Source organism: Rutidosis leptorrhynchoides, chromosome 6 (genome assembly GCF_046630445.1).
Source record: "Rutidosis leptorrhynchoides isolate AG116_Rl617_1_P2 chromosome 6, CSIRO_AGI_Rlap_v1, whole genome shotgun sequence".
Lineage (NCBI taxonomy): Eukaryota > Viridiplantae > Streptophyta > Magnoliopsida > Asterales > Asteraceae > Rutidosis > Rutidosis leptorrhynchoides.
Window position 1 is genome coordinate 421,612,101 of NC_092338.1, and position 17,698 is coordinate 421,629,798.

At 34.1% G+C, this 17,698-nt stretch overlaps 1 protein-coding gene across 1 annotated transcript; it reads left to right on the forward strand.

Annotated features, from left to right (window-relative positions):
• The first annotated feature begins 1,713 nt into the window (after positions 1-1,713).
• Positions 1,714-17,404, forward strand: LOC139855163 (cyclin-B2-1-like). Its single transcript, XM_071844408.1, is given in 10 exon segments — positions 1,714-1,737; positions 2,316-2,429; positions 2,884-2,913; positions 2,916-2,984; positions 3,094-3,178; positions 3,181-3,314; positions 3,377-3,428; positions 15,420-15,466; positions 16,814-16,992; positions 17,257-17,404. Coding segments are annotated over 10 exon segments (882 nt in total).
• The last annotated feature ends 294 nt before the right edge of the window (positions 17,405-17,698 follow it).

The following is a 17,698-nucleotide window of genomic DNA, read 5'->3' on the forward strand; positions in this document are numbered from 1 at the left end:
CGCTATGGACACAAGTAACTGAAAAATATATTCTACGTTGAGTTGTACCACTGGAATACTTCCCTGTAGCTTGGTAACTAATATTTACAGCGGTATTGTAAACGCGAATCCTGTTGATAGATCTATCGGGCCTGACAACCCCAACCGGACTGGATGACCAGTATTCAACGGTTGCACAGTACTTCGTTTCGTGACTACACCTTGGTACGGTGTAGTAAGATTTCATAATAAAGGGAATATGCTACGTGATTAAATGTTAAGTATGGTTACCAAGTGCTCAACCACTTAGAATATTTTTATTAAAATGTTTATATATGAAATCTTGTGTTCCATTGTTATAACGCTGCTAGCATCAAACCTATATATCTCACCAACTTTATGTTGACGTTTTAAAGCATGTTATTCTCAGGTATGAATTAAGTCTTCCGCTGTGCATTAGCTCATGTTAAGGATACTACTTGGGACCTTTTAAGCCATGATACAAAGACGTTGCATTCGAGTCATTGGAGTTCAATAGAGAATATAAATAAGTAAATGACAGATTAGGTCATTTGGATATTATGAAATGTTAGACGAAAATGTCAAATATTGATGTAATGATAGTTTGCCTTTTAAGAATAAATGCAACGTTTGTAAAATGTATCATATAGAGGTCAAGTACCTCGCAATGTTATCATATGTTATTGTATTCGTCCCTATGGATTGGGTCGGGTCGTCTCAATTTAGTGGTGTTTTAATTTTTTTTTTTTACACTACATACTCACTAGTATTCATTTTACTCTTTCATTCAAAACGCACACACTTAACTTGCAATTACTTTCTCTCAAACTTTCTCTCTTTTCTCTCCATACTTGTAAGTAACAAGAACTTCTTTTTTTCTTCTCTTGTTCTTCACCAAAACCGTAGCTTAAAGCTACATGATCATCATCATCATTTGTTGTTCTTTGTTGTTTGTTACTTGTTCTTGATTATTGTTTAACTACTTGTCTTTGTAAATTGTTGTTACTTACTTACATGTTACAAGAATCAACTTTCTAGTTAGATTCTTCATATTAATCTTGTATTTGCAAGAACATACAAGAACTAACTTTCTAGTTATGTTCTACACTTGTTATTTTTAAAAGATTAATGTTCATGTGTTGATAAACTCATACTTGTAGTTCTTGAAGTAAACTTAAAGTTTACTTTACTTAAAGATCAAACCTTGGTTGAATCTTTAAAAGTATGAACAAACCATGAACAAATTTCTTGTTTACTTAGTTTACTTCTTCATTCTTGCACTTTAATTTCATGCAATTAGTTTAAATGGTCAAATACTACAAGTTAGTCTTGATCTTATTAATCTTGAACTAAAAGTTAACTTGAAAGTTCAAGAACATATAAATAAGTTTTCTTTAAATATAACTTTGTACACTTATTATTTGCTTCTACTTAGTGAAGCATGCTTTTGGATTGTAAAACATTCAATGTTGGTTTAGACATCACTTTATTAATGAATGCAAACTCTTTTTGAAAACGCATATAGTACTTAACCTTGTAATGATCCTGTTGTTGATGATTCGTACACGATGGTTTTGTACGGGGCATCACACATAATCACTATTGCAACAGTCCACTCAATAGCATCAATTAGAAGTAAAGAAAAGGATTATCAAAGACTCAAACGTGATGTAAATTATTGCAATTTAATATTGTAGAAAACAAGTAACTGGTATGCTGGAGGAAATTGATAAAATGGTAGTTTGATTATGTTCTGAACTTATTTTGTGTTCTAATTAAGTTGATTAATAAGTCTAACTAGCAAAAGTGACCCGCGCGATGCCGCGGGGTCTTTCGGGTTGCATATCATAGCTGACGTAAAAAACGTTTTGCTACGGTTGTGTTTGGATACACTGAGTTAGTACCTAGTATACATAATAGTTTGTTTTTTGAAAGACATTTGTTTCGCATATAGTTAGTTGCGTTGGGTTCCTAAGATTATTTCGAGTTGAATGGTGGTGTCGGAAAAATTTAACGCGCGCCGAGCGAGAAGATATGCTCCGTTAAAAATTTGGGTGGAGTTTATTAATTAAAATGATGAAATGACGGTTTACACCCCTCTTTTGGGGGTTGAAATTGCAAATTGTTCAAAGTTTGGGGGGTGGAATTTGTTTTTTTTAGGGGTTGTCGTTTTGTTTTGGAATTTTGGCCAAAACGACCAAATCCCTCATGGGATTTAGTATATAAGGACGTTTTGTTTTGGGATTTTGGCCAAAACGACCAAATCCCTCATGGGATTTAGTATATAAGGACAATGTGTCGAATATGTATGGTAGGATGAAGATGTGTATGATGAACTAGCATTGGACATTGATGAAGCTGAGAAAAATGATCCACTTGCAGTCGCTGAGTATGTTGACGAGATTTAAGCGCACTACCGGAAACAGGAGGCAATTTCTATGTTGATAATTTGGTTAAGATGAATAAGTTTGCATTTATTAATAATTTAGAAAAGGGAAACAATAAAACAGCATTACTTAGAATAATTTAGCAGATCGTATAATTATAAAAAGTATTTGAGAAGAAATGTGTTAGTTGTTTGATCTGAAGAAGGTAGTAATTTCAACCCATTGGAACGATTTAGTTAAAAAGACTTATGCAGGGAATGGGTCAAATGGGTGTGCTTCTAAAACATAAAACCTCAAGAATCAGTTTTTTGAATGGGTATTAAAAAAATGGTGCCGGGGAAATGGGTTGTCCCAAGTGTATTTTGAAGCATAAATCTTCGTAAAGAGGTCAAATGGGTTAGTCAAAAATGGATTGGGTCAAATGGGTTGGTCAAGATATGGAGTGCATATTTAAATCCCTGATACCAATTGTTCTAAACTAGCAACAATACTGCAGATGTTGAGCTACGTTTTGCCTACGTACATGGTACAACAGGTCAACAGCAACATGACATCACTGACAGGATGAGAAGCATTCTTGTTGACTGGTTAATTGAGGTACATAAATTAAGCACCAATTAAAGCTTCTTAATCATATTAATTCCATAAAGGAAACTTAAAGTAATTCCTGATCTCATAATAATTAACTAAATGAAATCTGCAACAGGTTCATTACAAATTTGAACTGATGGAAGAGACCTTGTATCTAACGGTCAACCTCATTGACCGATACTTGGAACGTCAAACTGTATCAAGAAGAAACTTCAGCTTGTTGGAGTAACAGCCATGCTTTTAGCATGTAAATATGAAGAAGTTTATGTACCTGTTATTGAGGACTTTATTCTCATTTCAGATAAAGCGTACACACGAGACAAAGTCCTGGTTATGGTATTACTAGATAAACAATAATATTGTTGGCTTTTATTCTCATTGGAATTTGATGTTAACAGGAGAAGGAAATGGTTAATACACTTCAGTTCAATCTCTCAGTTCCAACTCAGTATGTATTGTTGGTTTTATTTTTTGATAGAAAAATTGATATGGTTACTTTGTGAATGATGTTATCCCACATAGGTGGGAGGAGAAAGTTGGAGGTAGGTGACTTGGTTATAAAAGGAGGGCTAAGTTTTCATTCCAATTTGCACCAATCAATACACTTTAAGTATTTGATTATTTCTTTCTTTCTTACCCTTGTTTGAGAGTTATATTAGTTAAATATTTTAGAGAGAGTAGTTGGCTTAAGAGAGTCGTCTATATCATTGTAACAATTTGTGATATAGTGTATTTATCTCTTTGGGGGCCGGTGGTTTTTCTCCTGTTTTGGAGTTTCCACGTTAAATCTTGTGTTGTGTATTGTTTTTATTTCTTTACTATTACTGTTGGGCTGAGTGGTGGGAATTAGTGAGATCGTAATTTCCCAACAACTGGTATCAGAGCGTCAGGTTGACGGTGTCTCGGTTATAGGAGTCGGATTATGCTCTGTGGTTACCACGGGAGTGGATCGTCCACATCAGAAACGAGTTATATTGATCGTATAGGGTATCTGGTTACACAATATTTTTTCTGATTCGGAGTAAGTGGTGTCTAGAATTTGTAGTGGACCGGGTGTTGGATTTTCCAATTTAACGGATCCTGTGCGCCACTCCACTACATCTATCGGCCAGTCGAAATGTGAGCAAAATCAGAGAAGGTGTTGTTTAAAGGATACGGATACGATGTCGAAGTTCAGTCCAATGAGGTTTGATGTAGAGAAATTTGATGGGAGGATCAATTTTGGCTTATGGCAGGTTCAAGTCAAGGATGTGTTGATTCAGTCCGGGTTACACAAGGCATTGAAAGGTAAACCCACCTTTGTTTTCGGCAGTGATTCTAGCAGTAAGTTCGATGAAGAAGAATGGGATGATATGGATTTGAGGGCAGCAAGTGCGATTCATTTGTGTCTTGCAAAGAACGTGCTTGCAAATGTGCACAGGTTATCAATGGCAAATGAGCTTTGGGTTAAACTAGAGCAGTTGTACCAGGGCAAGGGCATCTCAAATCGGTTGTGTCTTAAAGAACAATTTCATACTTTGCGTATGGATGGGGGTTCAAAGATTTCAGATCATCTGAGCATTTTGAATGGTATTGTTTCAGAACTTGAAGCTATTGGAGTTAAAGTGGATGATGAAGATAAAGCTTTGAGGTTGATATTATCTTTGTCATCGTCTTATGAACACATGAAACCTATTTTGATGTATGGGAAGAAAACTCTGAAGTTTGAAGACGTTACTAGCAAGCTCCTATCCGAGGAGAAAAGACTGGAAAGTAACGGGGTCTCAACATCAGGAGATACGATAGTGTTGTGTTCGGATAGGCGAAAGAGAAACTCTGGGAAGAATTTGGTATGCTGGAGGTGCGGGAAGACTAGGCATGTGATGTGGTAACGTGAGGGTACGAAATAGTATTATTTTTAATACAAAATACTACAAAATATGACACAAGTTTTATTAATTTACGGATGGGATATACCTAAACCTTGCTACAACACTATAGGCAGTGTACCTAATCGTAGAGTAGTGTAGTTTTTAGTAAGTCCGGTTCGTTCCACAGGGAGCTGGTGATACTTACTATATTTTTAACAACTATATTTATACAAAATATATATAATTATATAAGTAGTAATATTATTATAAAAGGGGGGTTTTTACCGTTTAATGACCGGTTTGTCAATTTTATATTTTTAAGCGTAAAGATAAATGACAATAATTAAAGTGCGTAAAATAAATAAATGACGATAAATAAAATAACAATAAATAAAATTGCGATAGAATAAAATGACAGTAAATAAAGATACGATGAGAAATATAATAAAAGAATTATGCTTATTTAAACTTCCGTAATCATGATGTTTGACGTGTTAATTTTAATTTATTACCATGGGTTAATTGTCCTTTGTCCTGGTTTATTTGATACGTCTATCTGGTTTTTGTCCATAATAGTCCATCGGTCATAAATATAAAGTGCGAGTGTCCTCGTCAAATTACCCTTATACCCGAAGTCAAATATTCCAACTAATTAAAGATTTAAACTGTGACGCAGTTATCACTTCTGTCAACAATTACACCAGTTATCACTGTATGTAATCTACCCCTGTTTTGATTAGATATGAATATTAATTTACCCACTTGATCAGTTTGAATAATCAATTACCCAACCCAAATAATTAATTAAATGATTATAATAGATTCCATATGAACGTCACTAAATAGGACAACCATAATCATTATTAATTATTAGGATAATTAATTTGAAGATAGGTTCGACAGACTCCAATGATTTGTCACTCAATTAGACAATACCCCCCATCTATTAATAGTCAATAGTCCAATTTCCACAAGTGTCGGTCTTTTGCCCAAACCTTAATTATGGTACAAAGCCCAATTACCCAATTTTAGTAATTAGCCCAACATCATGATTACTTTGTTTTAAATAAGCATAATAATAACTTAGCTACGAGACATTAAATTAAAAAGGAAAGACATAACTTACAGTGGGTATTAATATCGTAGTATTACACGGGCAGAGTCTTGACTTAAAACCCGTAAATCATTTGTTACAATACTAAACTAAATCATAATTATTAAAATTATAATTAAAATTATAATTATTTATTTATGTTATATGTTTACAGAGAAGGAAAAGAAAAAGATGTGTTTGAGTTCGTGCATAAACTGCCTTTTTATAGGCATTTGGCCAGATTTTTACTGCCATGCGACTCGCATGGGTTTATGCCTATTTGCCATGCGACTCGCATGGCCACGCTGGACAGCTCACATATCTTTTGTCTTCTTGTTCGTCGACATATTTATTAAATATATATAAAATATAAATAATTTTAATAATTATTTATATATTATATTATATTTATGTGCATAGTAGACTAGATATTTTTGGTCCATTGCGTCGGGCGTTTCTTCTTGGCTCGGGTCCCGGTTCCGGATTTTCGGACGTCCTTTCGTACTATTTTATATCGTGTACTTTGCGTTCCGCAACTTGTACTCTTGTCATTTTTAGACGTTTTTCATCAATAATTTGAACCTTTTTATTTGTATCTTGTATATTTGAGCTTTTTGGACCTTTGTGTCTTTAATTCGTCGTTTTCGCCTTTTGTCTTCGCACTTATTTAATATAAACGAATATCACTTGAAAATGGAACAATTGCAACTAAAATCTTGTCTTTCTTGGGGGATTTTGCTATGAAATATATGTTCCTTTTTAGCCTTATCAATATCCCCACACTTGAGCGTTGCTTGTCCTCAAGCAATACAGTCTTGAAATAATATAATACATCACACGAATCACTTCTTTATTCTTCACACTTTGTACATCAGTGATTTTGATAGAGCGGTATAAACAATGATATTAACAATAGAACCATGGTTAAAGGTGGGTGTGTCATCCACAGTTGCCTTGGGTTTAGGTCAACGACACTTGCAATCAAATAGCCGATTTACTTTCGGTTTCCAAAGCAAAGTGCACATTTAAAAGGCGGTTTACAGTCCCACATGACTATAAAAATGTAGATCCTTTAGGAAATTGGATCTTTATGAAAACATTTGATCTTTTAAAAATTCAAGCTAGATTTTACCCTAGACAAGTTTTCTGATTTGACCCACCATCGGTGTTGCAAAATATATTTGTGGATCAATATTTTGGCTAAAAACATTTAGGTTCGTGTAATCCACTGCTATCCCGGTATCGGAAAGCACACATCCAGTTTACTTGTTCCGTATATTACCTTTCGGTAAACTACCGTCCGGTTGTAAAGGAAAGCGATGAACAAGAAACTGTTAAGGCAATGTCTAATGACATGCATCTGTTCATGGTCTAATTACGTGTCGGATGCTAGTACTATCCTTGGTAGGAGCAATAGTAAAGATCATCCTATGATTTTTCGGTCTGGCACAAGGTCCTGTCTCCGACCATGCTATGCAACCACCGTTCTTACGGTTGACACCCGATTTGGTTCAGGTGACCTAATGAATTCTGTTGAATTCCCAGGATTTTACGTTCAATGGTAATGAACGCATTGAAAATGGATTTTCAGAAAACAAATCGGTTTTAATTTTGATCAAAATATTTTCTCGTTCAAGCTCGAGTTTAGATATCATCGAATTCCATGAGTTTGAATTCTCAATCTTTAAGGTCAATCTCAAGGATTGAGTAATATCAGGCTTAAAAGCTGATTTTTAATCTTTAAGGAGATTATCCTTTCTGGGAATCTGATTCATTAGTCTTATCCAGCTAATTTGCACGGTGCCTCCCCATTGTACGAGATAAATCCTTCTCATGGTTAGGATAAATCTGACCACATGGCGACCCTGTTTGATGCTGAGGTCCGTGGATTTCCTGCTGATTTTAGTGATGACTTTTCTAGATTTTTCGTCAACCTACAGCTGGTCTGGACGACAACTTCATGACCTAAATCAAGAAGCGCGTGTCTTTTTCGGAAGACTTTACTTCCTTTTAATGATGGAATTGATTCATCGTGTAGATCCATCTTTCTTTAATAAATCGGGTAAAACAGTTAATTTAATCCAAAACAAAAACACCTGCAATAACTTTACAGAAACATGTGATAGATAGTTTTTAATTGAATAACTTGGTACATTCTCCCCACACTTAGTTTCTTTCTTTGCCTTTTTATTCTCCTTTATTCCATTTTAAATGAATTCAAGCGTTTTAGGTTGTTTCTCAATTTATGCCCTTTCCGAGGTAACGATAATTTCGGTATTAACACCTAGTTTTCACCGTTCATAAATATGTATAAACATAATTTTGACTTCATTTAATTGAAAATTTTTCAAATTTTCACAAAATTTGGCAAATAAACCAAGTGCAAACCCGAAAGAATTTATAACCCTTCCCCACACTTGAGATCTTGCAATGCCCTCATTTGCAAGAAATCAGTAAAAATTTAAATTCATGAGGGTGATTAGTGTATAAAAATGATTAAAAATACCGAGTTTGCAAACATATTGTTGTTATTTCACATTTGATATTTTGTTTCTTGTCGTCAAAATTAGTACCTTTTTCTGAACTTAATGACAGTCTTTGAAAGTGCGCTGTTTTACCCTGTTGTGTACATAACATAAAATACAAACATATATACATATTTTTGAAGTTTGGTATATAACCCTTACGTTCAAAAATTAATATAATAATATTTTTTTTTTTTTTTTTTTTTTTTTTGCATACTTTAGATCAATAAAATTAAATGATAACAAAATTTGTCGCCCCGCCCTCGGGTAAAGCAATTTCGGCTCAACGACCTAGTCTTTAACTCACGACGAATTTTAGAAATCATTTTTTAAACTTAATGAATTAAAGTAAATTTTGTTTTTAAAAACTTAAATTAAAATGCATATTAATTTCATAAAAAAACCTACAAAACAAAAATTCAGAATGGAGGGAGAAAACTAGTTCTTTAGTGTCTGCTAGCGGAAAAGACCAATCGGGTTCCATTCTCGGAACTACACGAGAACAGAACAACTAACTCTAGATAGCATTTTCTTTTTAGAACATTTGAATCTCCCCACACTTAGGTAGCCGTGGTGTCAAAATTGTGATTAACTTCATCGTTAATTTCTCTTGGTCCATAATCAACTTGCATATCCGTGACTTTTTCTTTAAGCCATTGGTCGGATTCCTGTGTAATATCCACAATTTCAACTAGTTTCTCCTTTTCTTTAGGTGATAGATTGGATACTAACCGGTTACATAACTTAAAGTTCCCCTTGGTTCTAGCATCGCGAATCCGTTTAATAAGTTTCTTCATTGAACTATTAATAACGAGATCATTTAATTTCGTATCAACAACGGGGTTCTTTGTTATCATGTCATCATTAGGTGTTACTTCATTTTCCCCACACTTAGGCATTTCATTATTATTAAGCACTACCGTTGGAGTTGGTAAAACAACATGGTTGTTACCAATCGTTTTTGCTGGTTCAATGGTTTTGGTTGGTGGAGATTTAGACTTTCGAATCATAAAGGTGATCGATTTGTTACCACTACTAAGTGTCATTCTTCCATTTCCTACATCAAATAACGCCCCAGTGGACGCAAAGAATGGTCGACCTAAAATTAGAGGAATGTTTGGGTCCTCTTCTATGTCAATGACAATGAATTCGACTAGAAAGGTTAAATTACCTACTTGAATGGGTAGGTTGTCAGCAATTCCAACTGGGTGCTTAATGGTTTGATCAAAGAGTCGAACACTCATATCCGTTGGACTTAACTTACCTACACCTAATCTCTTATATAAGGAAAGAGGCATAACACTCACACTTGCACCTAAATCTGCTAGTGCATCATACATGACACAATCACTAAGTAGACAAGGAACAATAAATTCACCCGGATCACCTACCCTAGGTGGAGGTTTTGGTGGAACTGTATTCACCGGGTTTACTTCTACGGCTTTTGTTTCTTGTACTTTCTTATTCTTTTTCTTCTTCTTCTTTCCAGAGGTATAACAATCTTTATTACCTATCACTTGCTCATACTCAACTCCTTTTCTTGGAAACGGGATGGGTGGTTTGTATGGTGCCACCATTGGCTTTACATACTCGGGTGGTGGTGGTGTAACTTCTTCATTGTTACTCTCATCTAAAACCTTCCCATCTTCTGGTGCTGGTTTTTCAGAATTCGTTGAAACCATATTAACATTCTCATTCCGAGGATTTACTTCAGTATTACTCGGTAGCTTTCCTTGTTCCCTCTCACTCATCATGCTAGCAAGAGTACCTACGTGTTTTTCTAGATTCAAAATGGAAGCTTGTTGAGTTCTTAATGACTGATCAAACCTCTCGTTCGTTTGGGTTTGAGTTTCAATAAATTGTGTTTGAGATTCAACTAGCTTAAATACCACTTCTTCCAGATTTGACTTTTTCTCTTCGGTTTGTTGTGGTGGTTTATACAAGCCAGGTCTTTGTTGATTGAAAGTGTTGTTTTGAGTCGGTTCGTTATTCGGACCTTGTTGGTTATACCAGTTATTTTCGGGTCCTTTTGGATTGTAAAGAATGTTTTGATTTCGATTTAAGTTTAGCCTTGGCGGTTGATAATTATTTTGATAATTATTTCCCGGCCTTTGGTTCATATAGGAAAAATTCTCTCGTTGTTCCATCGTTGGTTCAATGTGACAATCTTTTAATAAGTGTGGTCCACCGCATTGCTCACAACTGATTCGTATTGCGTGAATATCTTTATTCATCTTTTCCATTCGTCTTTCGAAAGCATCTATTTTTGCGGAAACGGAATCAAAGTCATGGCTAGAATCGGCTCTAGCCACTTTAGATGAACGAAAAATATCTTTTTCTTGGTGCCACTCATGCGAGTGGGAGGCTGTATTATCAATAATTTTGTAAGCTTCAGTTGCGGTTTTCTTCATGATGGAACCACCAGCTGTTATGTCGATGTCTTTTCGTGTAGCAACGTTGACACCTTGGTAGAATATTTGTACTATTTGGTAAGTGTCTAAACCGTGTTGAGGACATCCTCTCAACATCCTTCCGAATCTTGTCCACGCCTCATATAATGTTTCATTTGGCTTTTGCGCGAACGTAACAATTTCTCCTTGAAGTCTCACGGCTTTAGATGCCGGAAAGAATTGTTTAAGAAATTTTTCAACTAAAACATCCCATGTGTCAATCGCCCCTTCAGGTAACGATTCTAACCAATCTTTGGCTTCTCCCTTTAAAGTCCAGGGAAACAACATGAGATAGATCTGCTCATCTTCCACTTCTCGGATTTTGAATAGTGTACAAATTCTTTTAAACGTACGAAGGTGTTCGTTAGGATCTTCATTCGGTGCACCACTGAATTGGCATTGGTTAGTTACCATGTGTAGAATTTGTCCTTTGATTTCATAATCTGGCGCATTAACTTCTGACTTAATAATGGCGTGACCTTGGCCCGTGCGTGTGGCTCTCATTCGATCTTCCATACTTAGAGGTTCCGTTACTTCCATAATTGAATTTGTTGAATACGAATCACTAGAGGACTCTGATTTAACGGTTTGTGGTTCAGGAGGAATAATTAGTGGTTCAGGATCTTGGAATTGTCCTTGAATATGCTCCGGGTTCTTAATTGTGAAGTCGGGTTCAAAAGATGGATTATCGGAAATTTGAGTTGGAGTTCTTGTTCGACTAGATGACGATTCTAAAGAAAAATCAACGGCGACAATATTTGCTAGATGTCTTGATCGAGTTACAGGTGGTGAACGTATGAAAGGTGGTGAACGTTTTGCTCGGTGCATTCACTGAATATCCTATTAGTTTTTTAAAAAGGAAAGAAAAATTATAATAAGTTATCCAATTAATAGACTTTTCTGATTTTGCCCACATTTCGAATAGCCAAAAGATGCAGCAGAGGGGCAGGATTCGTTTGGTCTCAATATAATTGAGTACTGTTTGGCTCCAATAACCCGGTCCACGTACAAATCCAACTATTACTACGAACCAGAAAATTTTGATGTCTATCAATTTAACCACTTAAAATAAATTTTCGTAATTTTAAGAAATTTAGATAAGAAGTAGAAAAAATTCTAAGTCCTAAAACTAGAATAGCGAGAAATAAGAGAGAAAAAGAGTTCGTCGAAAAGTGTCGAAAAATGAAAAAGATGAAGAGTGGTTTGTAAACACGCGGTTAATCCAACCTTATAACGATCACTATCTTAAAATTAAAGCTAATGGAGATCACTAATTGGAATTGTAATTGATACATAGGTAAAAGGCGTCGAAAAATACGAAATAAGAAAATAGCACGAAAAATGGCGTCGCAAAATTTTAAGGCACCTAAATCTTAGTCTAAAGAAAAAGCACTTAAGGGATTTTACGGCAAAACTAAAAATTCTAGAAGTAAAAATAACTATGGCAAAACTAAACTTAATACTAAAAGTTGCGAATATAGTCTAAAAATCTAAAGGTAATAAAACTAAAAAAAAAAATTTTTTTTTTTTTTATAGACAAAATCTTAAAAATATATTTTTTTATAATTTTTTTTTTTTTACGTTTTTTTTTTTACGTTTTTTTTTTTTTTTTTTTTTTTTTTTTTTTTGCAAATATAAATTAAAAATATAGCGTTTTAGTGCTCCCCGGCAGCGGCGCCAAAAACTTGGTGTGGTAACGTGAGGGTACGAAATAGTATTATTTTTAATACAAAATACTACAAAATATGACACAAGTTTTATTAATTTACGGATGGGATATACCTAAACCTTGCTACAACACTATAGGCAGTGTACCTAATCGTAGAGTAGTGTAGTTTTTAGTAAGTCCGGTTCGTTCCACAGGGAGCTGGTGATACTTACTATATTTTTAACAACTATATTTATACAAAATATATATAATTATATAAGTAGTAATATTATTATAAAAGGGGGTTTTTACCGTTTAATGACCGGTTTGTCGATTTTATATTTTTAAGCGTAAAGATAAATGACAATAATTAAAGTGCGTAAAATAAATAAATGACGATAAATAAAATAACAATAAATAAAATTGCGATAGAATAAAATGACAGTAAATAAAGATACGATGAGAAATATAATAAAAGAATTATGCTTATTTAAACTTCCGTAATCATGATGTTTGACGTGTTGATTTTAATTTATTACCATGGGTTAATTGTCCTTTGTCCTGGTTTATTTGATACGTCTATCTGGTTTTTGTCCATAATAGTCCATCGGTCATAAATATAAAGTGCGAGTGTCCTCGTCAAATTACCCTTATACCCGAAGTCAAATATTCCAACTAATTAAGGATTTAAACTGTGACGCAGTTATCACTTCTGTCAACAATTACACCAGTTATCACTGTATGTAATCTACCCCTGTTTTGATTAGATATGAATATTAATTTACCCACTTGATCAGTTTGAATAATCAATTACCCAACCCGAATAATTAATTAAATGATTATAATAGATTCCATATGAACGTCACTAAATAGGACAACCATAATCATTATTAATTATTAGGATAATTAATTTGAAGATAGGTTCGACAGACTCCAATGAGTTGTCACTCAATTAGACAATACCCCCCATCTATTAATAGTCAATAGTCCAATTTCCACAAGTGTCGGTCTTTTGCCCAAACCTTAATTATGGTACAAAGCCCAATTACCCAATTTTAGTAATTAGCCCAACATCATGATTACTTCGTTTTAAATAAGCATAATAATAACTTAGCTACGAGACATTAAATTAAAAAGGAAAGACATAACTTACAGTGGGTATTAATATCGTAGTATTACACGGGCAGAGTCTTGACTTAAAACCCGTAAATCATTTGTTACAATACTAAACTAAATCATAATTATTAAAATTATAATTAAAATTATAATTATTTATTTATGTTATATGTTTACAGAGAAGGAAAAGAAAAAGATGTGTTTGAGTTCGTGCATAAACTGCCTTTTTATAGGCATTTGGCCAGATTTTTACTGCCATGCGACTCGCATGGGTTTATGCCTATTTGCCATGCGACTCGCATGGCCACGCTGGACAGCTCACATATCTTTTGTCTTCTTGTTCGTCGACATATTTATTAAATATATATAAAATATAAATAATTTTAATAATTATTTATATATTATATTATATTTATGTGCATAGTAGACTAGATATTTTTGGTCCATTGCGTCGGGCGTTTCTTCTTGGCTCGGGTCCCGGTTCCGGATTTTCGGACGTCCTTTCGTACTATTTTATATCGTGTACTTTGCGTTCCGCAACTTGTACTCTTGTCATTTTTAGACGTTCTTCATCAATAATTTGAACCTTTTTATTTGTATCTTGTATATTTGAGCTTTTTGGACCTTTGTGTCTTTAATTCGTCGTTTTCGCCTTTTGTCTTCGCACTTATTTAATATAAACGAATATCACTTGAAAATGGAACAATTGCAACTAAAATCTTGTCTTTCTTGGGGGATTTTGCTATGAAATATATGTTCCTTTTTAGCCTTATCAGCATGTAAGGGTTAATTGTCCAGGTGGAGCTAATTCGGTAAATGGCTCTAAAGGCGCTAATGATATCTCCGTTGTTACGGAGAGTGACGAATTCCTCTGAAGTCACACCATCCTCATGGTGTGTCTGTGCCACCGTGGAAAGGGATGTTCGTTAGCGGTTCCACAATTACACATGGGCATTGGTTTGGCGTTGATGCAGGTTATGTGGTGAAAACTGATGTTGTAGCTGATGAGACTTTTGGGAAAGCCAAACAGGGAAGTTGCACCATAAAGTTTCAGCTGGTTGTTCAACAACATGTGCCGAGGTGAAATGCTTGGAATGTGATATTCTAAGTGATATACTCTTAACGGTGGAGTATGATAATTCTTGTTAAGAGTTATGATTGTCTGTGATGACAATGATTGTCGGTTTAGACAATATTCGGTAAAGATGCAAGTTTTGTCTCTTGGGAGATAATGTCATCGGCATGAAGATGAGGATTTTGAAGTTGTCGTCGAGGAAGCATCTATATCGGTTATCCTTATAATGTTAAAGTATGATTATCTTTTTCTATCAAAAAGGTGGAGATTTGTTGGTTTTATTTTTTGATAGAAAAATTGACATGGTTACTTTGTGAAGGATGTTATCCCACATAGGTGGGAGGAGAAAGTTGGAGGTAAGTGACTTGGTTATAAAAGGAGGGCTAAGTCTTCATTCCAATTTGCACCAATCAATACACTTTAAGTATTTGATTATTTCTTTCTTTCTTACCCTTGTTTGAGAGTTGTATTAGTTAAATATTTTGGAGAGTGTAGTTGGCTTAAGAGAGTCGTCTATATCATTGTAACAATTTGTGATATAGTGTATTTCTCTCTTTGGGGGCCGGTGGTTTTTCTCCTGTTTTGGAGTTTTCACGTTAAATCTTGTGTTATGTATTGTTTTTATTTCTTTACTATTATTGTTGGGCTGGGTGGTGGGAATTAGTGAGACCGTAATTTCCCAACATGTGTTTGTCAAGAGGTTCCTTAAAGTCGCAGAATCCAACAAAGAGGTCTAATACGAATTTTTTGTTATTTTCCGTATTCTTTTATTTTATTTATATATATATATATATATATATATATATATATATATATATATATATATATATATATATATATATATATATATATAATATAGTGGTAGGATCAAGAGGGAAGTAACCAATCGGGGGGAAGCGGGGGAAGCAAAAAAAATTTTTCTTCGTTTTTTGAAAAAACTTTGTTCACGAACATTATAGATGGGATGAAAATATGAACATTTAGTAGAGACACTTTGTGATAAATGTTTTTATTTTGGCGGGAAAACGCTCGAAGAAGTAATATATAACAATTATCGTGTTTTTCGAGCGTATGTTGAGGTTTTAGCTATTGGGGTTTAGATATTAGGGTTTAGATATTAGGGTTTATAGGGTTTAGATATTAGGATTTAGAAATTTAGGGTTTAGGATTTAGATTTAGGGTTTAGATTTAGGATTTAGATTGAGTTTTTAACACGAACGGTTTAGAGTTTAGGGTTTAGGGTTTAGGGATTAGGGTTTGGTGTTTTGGGTTTATGGAATAAACCCAAAACACCAAACCCTAAACCCTAAACCCTAAACTCTAAACTCTAAATCGGGCTAAATTTTACTTCACAAAACATGAAGAAGAAAAAAACGTTCATATTCTTCACGAACAATATTATCTTGAATGTTACTTTTGTCGATCGTTTTCCCGCCTAAATAATAACATTCATCACGAAGTGTCTCTTCTAAATGTTCATATTTTCGTGTGATCTTGATGCCGGAAAAAAAAAATTCCAAAAAAACGAATTTTTTTTTTTTTTTGCTTTCCCCGCTTCCCCCCGATTGGTTACTTCCCCATTGATTCTACGGCTCTATTGAGTCGACATCAATCGTCGATTTATTGGCGACTTGACTGACTTTTAGAGCCTAAATTAAATTCCAGGCAGGATTTAAAACCCATGGAAATTTGATTCTACCATTTTCATGGCGTCTATTATTATTTTTATTTTAGTTTTTTATTTTTTTTCTTTAAAAAAACTTTTCCTACTTAAATGTCGGATGTCCTCTCGGAAGCAATCTCTTTATCCGTCGAATAAAGAGAGGGATGACTTTCTCTACTCTTTAGAGTGTTACACTCTGGGTGAAGAACTGACTTGTCTTTATTTTCGGATAGGGGAAGGATTGTCTACATATCACCTCTTCCATACACCACTCATGCGGTATTGGGTTTTGTTGTTGTTGTTGTATATATATATATATATATATATATATATATATATATATATATATATATATATATATATATATATATATATATATTTTATTTTCTGATCAATGTTCTTGTTTTGAATATAGTTGGAGCTACTATCGTTTTACTTGGTTGATATGTGCCTAGTGGAATACGAAATGCTCAAGTTCCCACCTTCACTACTAGCAGCAGCTGCTGTTTACACTGCTGGTTGTACTCTTAACAGATCAAAACAGTGGACCAAGAAAAGTCAACTTCATTCAAACTATTCCGATAATGACTTATTGTAAGTTCTGTTCCAGTTTAACATAAAAAGATTATACCTTTATAGTCCTATATATATAGTTTACTCTAATTTTAACTTGGTTTTATAAATACATTCTGAAAAATTATTGTTCCCATTTTTGGTGATTTGTGAAAGTTGTTTTGATTTAAAATCTTTATTGCTCACTTGTATGTTGTGTATTGTACAACTCTAGTATATATGTTGCAACTTGGTTTTTATTGAAATGATTATATTTATTTATTGGACAATTTGCTATTTTTTCAGGGAATGCGCGAAGATGATGGTCTGTCTACACCAGAAATCGGGCACAGGAAAACATGTTTCAGTGTTCAAGAAGTATGGTACATCAAAATATGGCAATGTGGCTCGAAGCCACCAACCGGCTAACTTCATTTTGTGTTGGCGATTTTAGTGTTATCAACAAGCATTTTAGTTAATTGGGATTTACTTGAAAACAAGGGTAATCAAGTTATACTTAATAACGGGTTAGGAGAGTGTGGAGTACACGCCCGTAAGAGTTAACTTGATACTAATATGGAAATTGTCCACTATTTTCCATTAGGTGTGAACGAAAAGTTGTGTCTTTTCGTTGAAAGATTACATCTTTTGATTGAAAGGTCGCGTCCTTTCTCTAGCACCTTTTCACTTCCTATAAATATAGGAATGTGATTTTGTTTTCAAGATAACACACAAAAACATTCACATT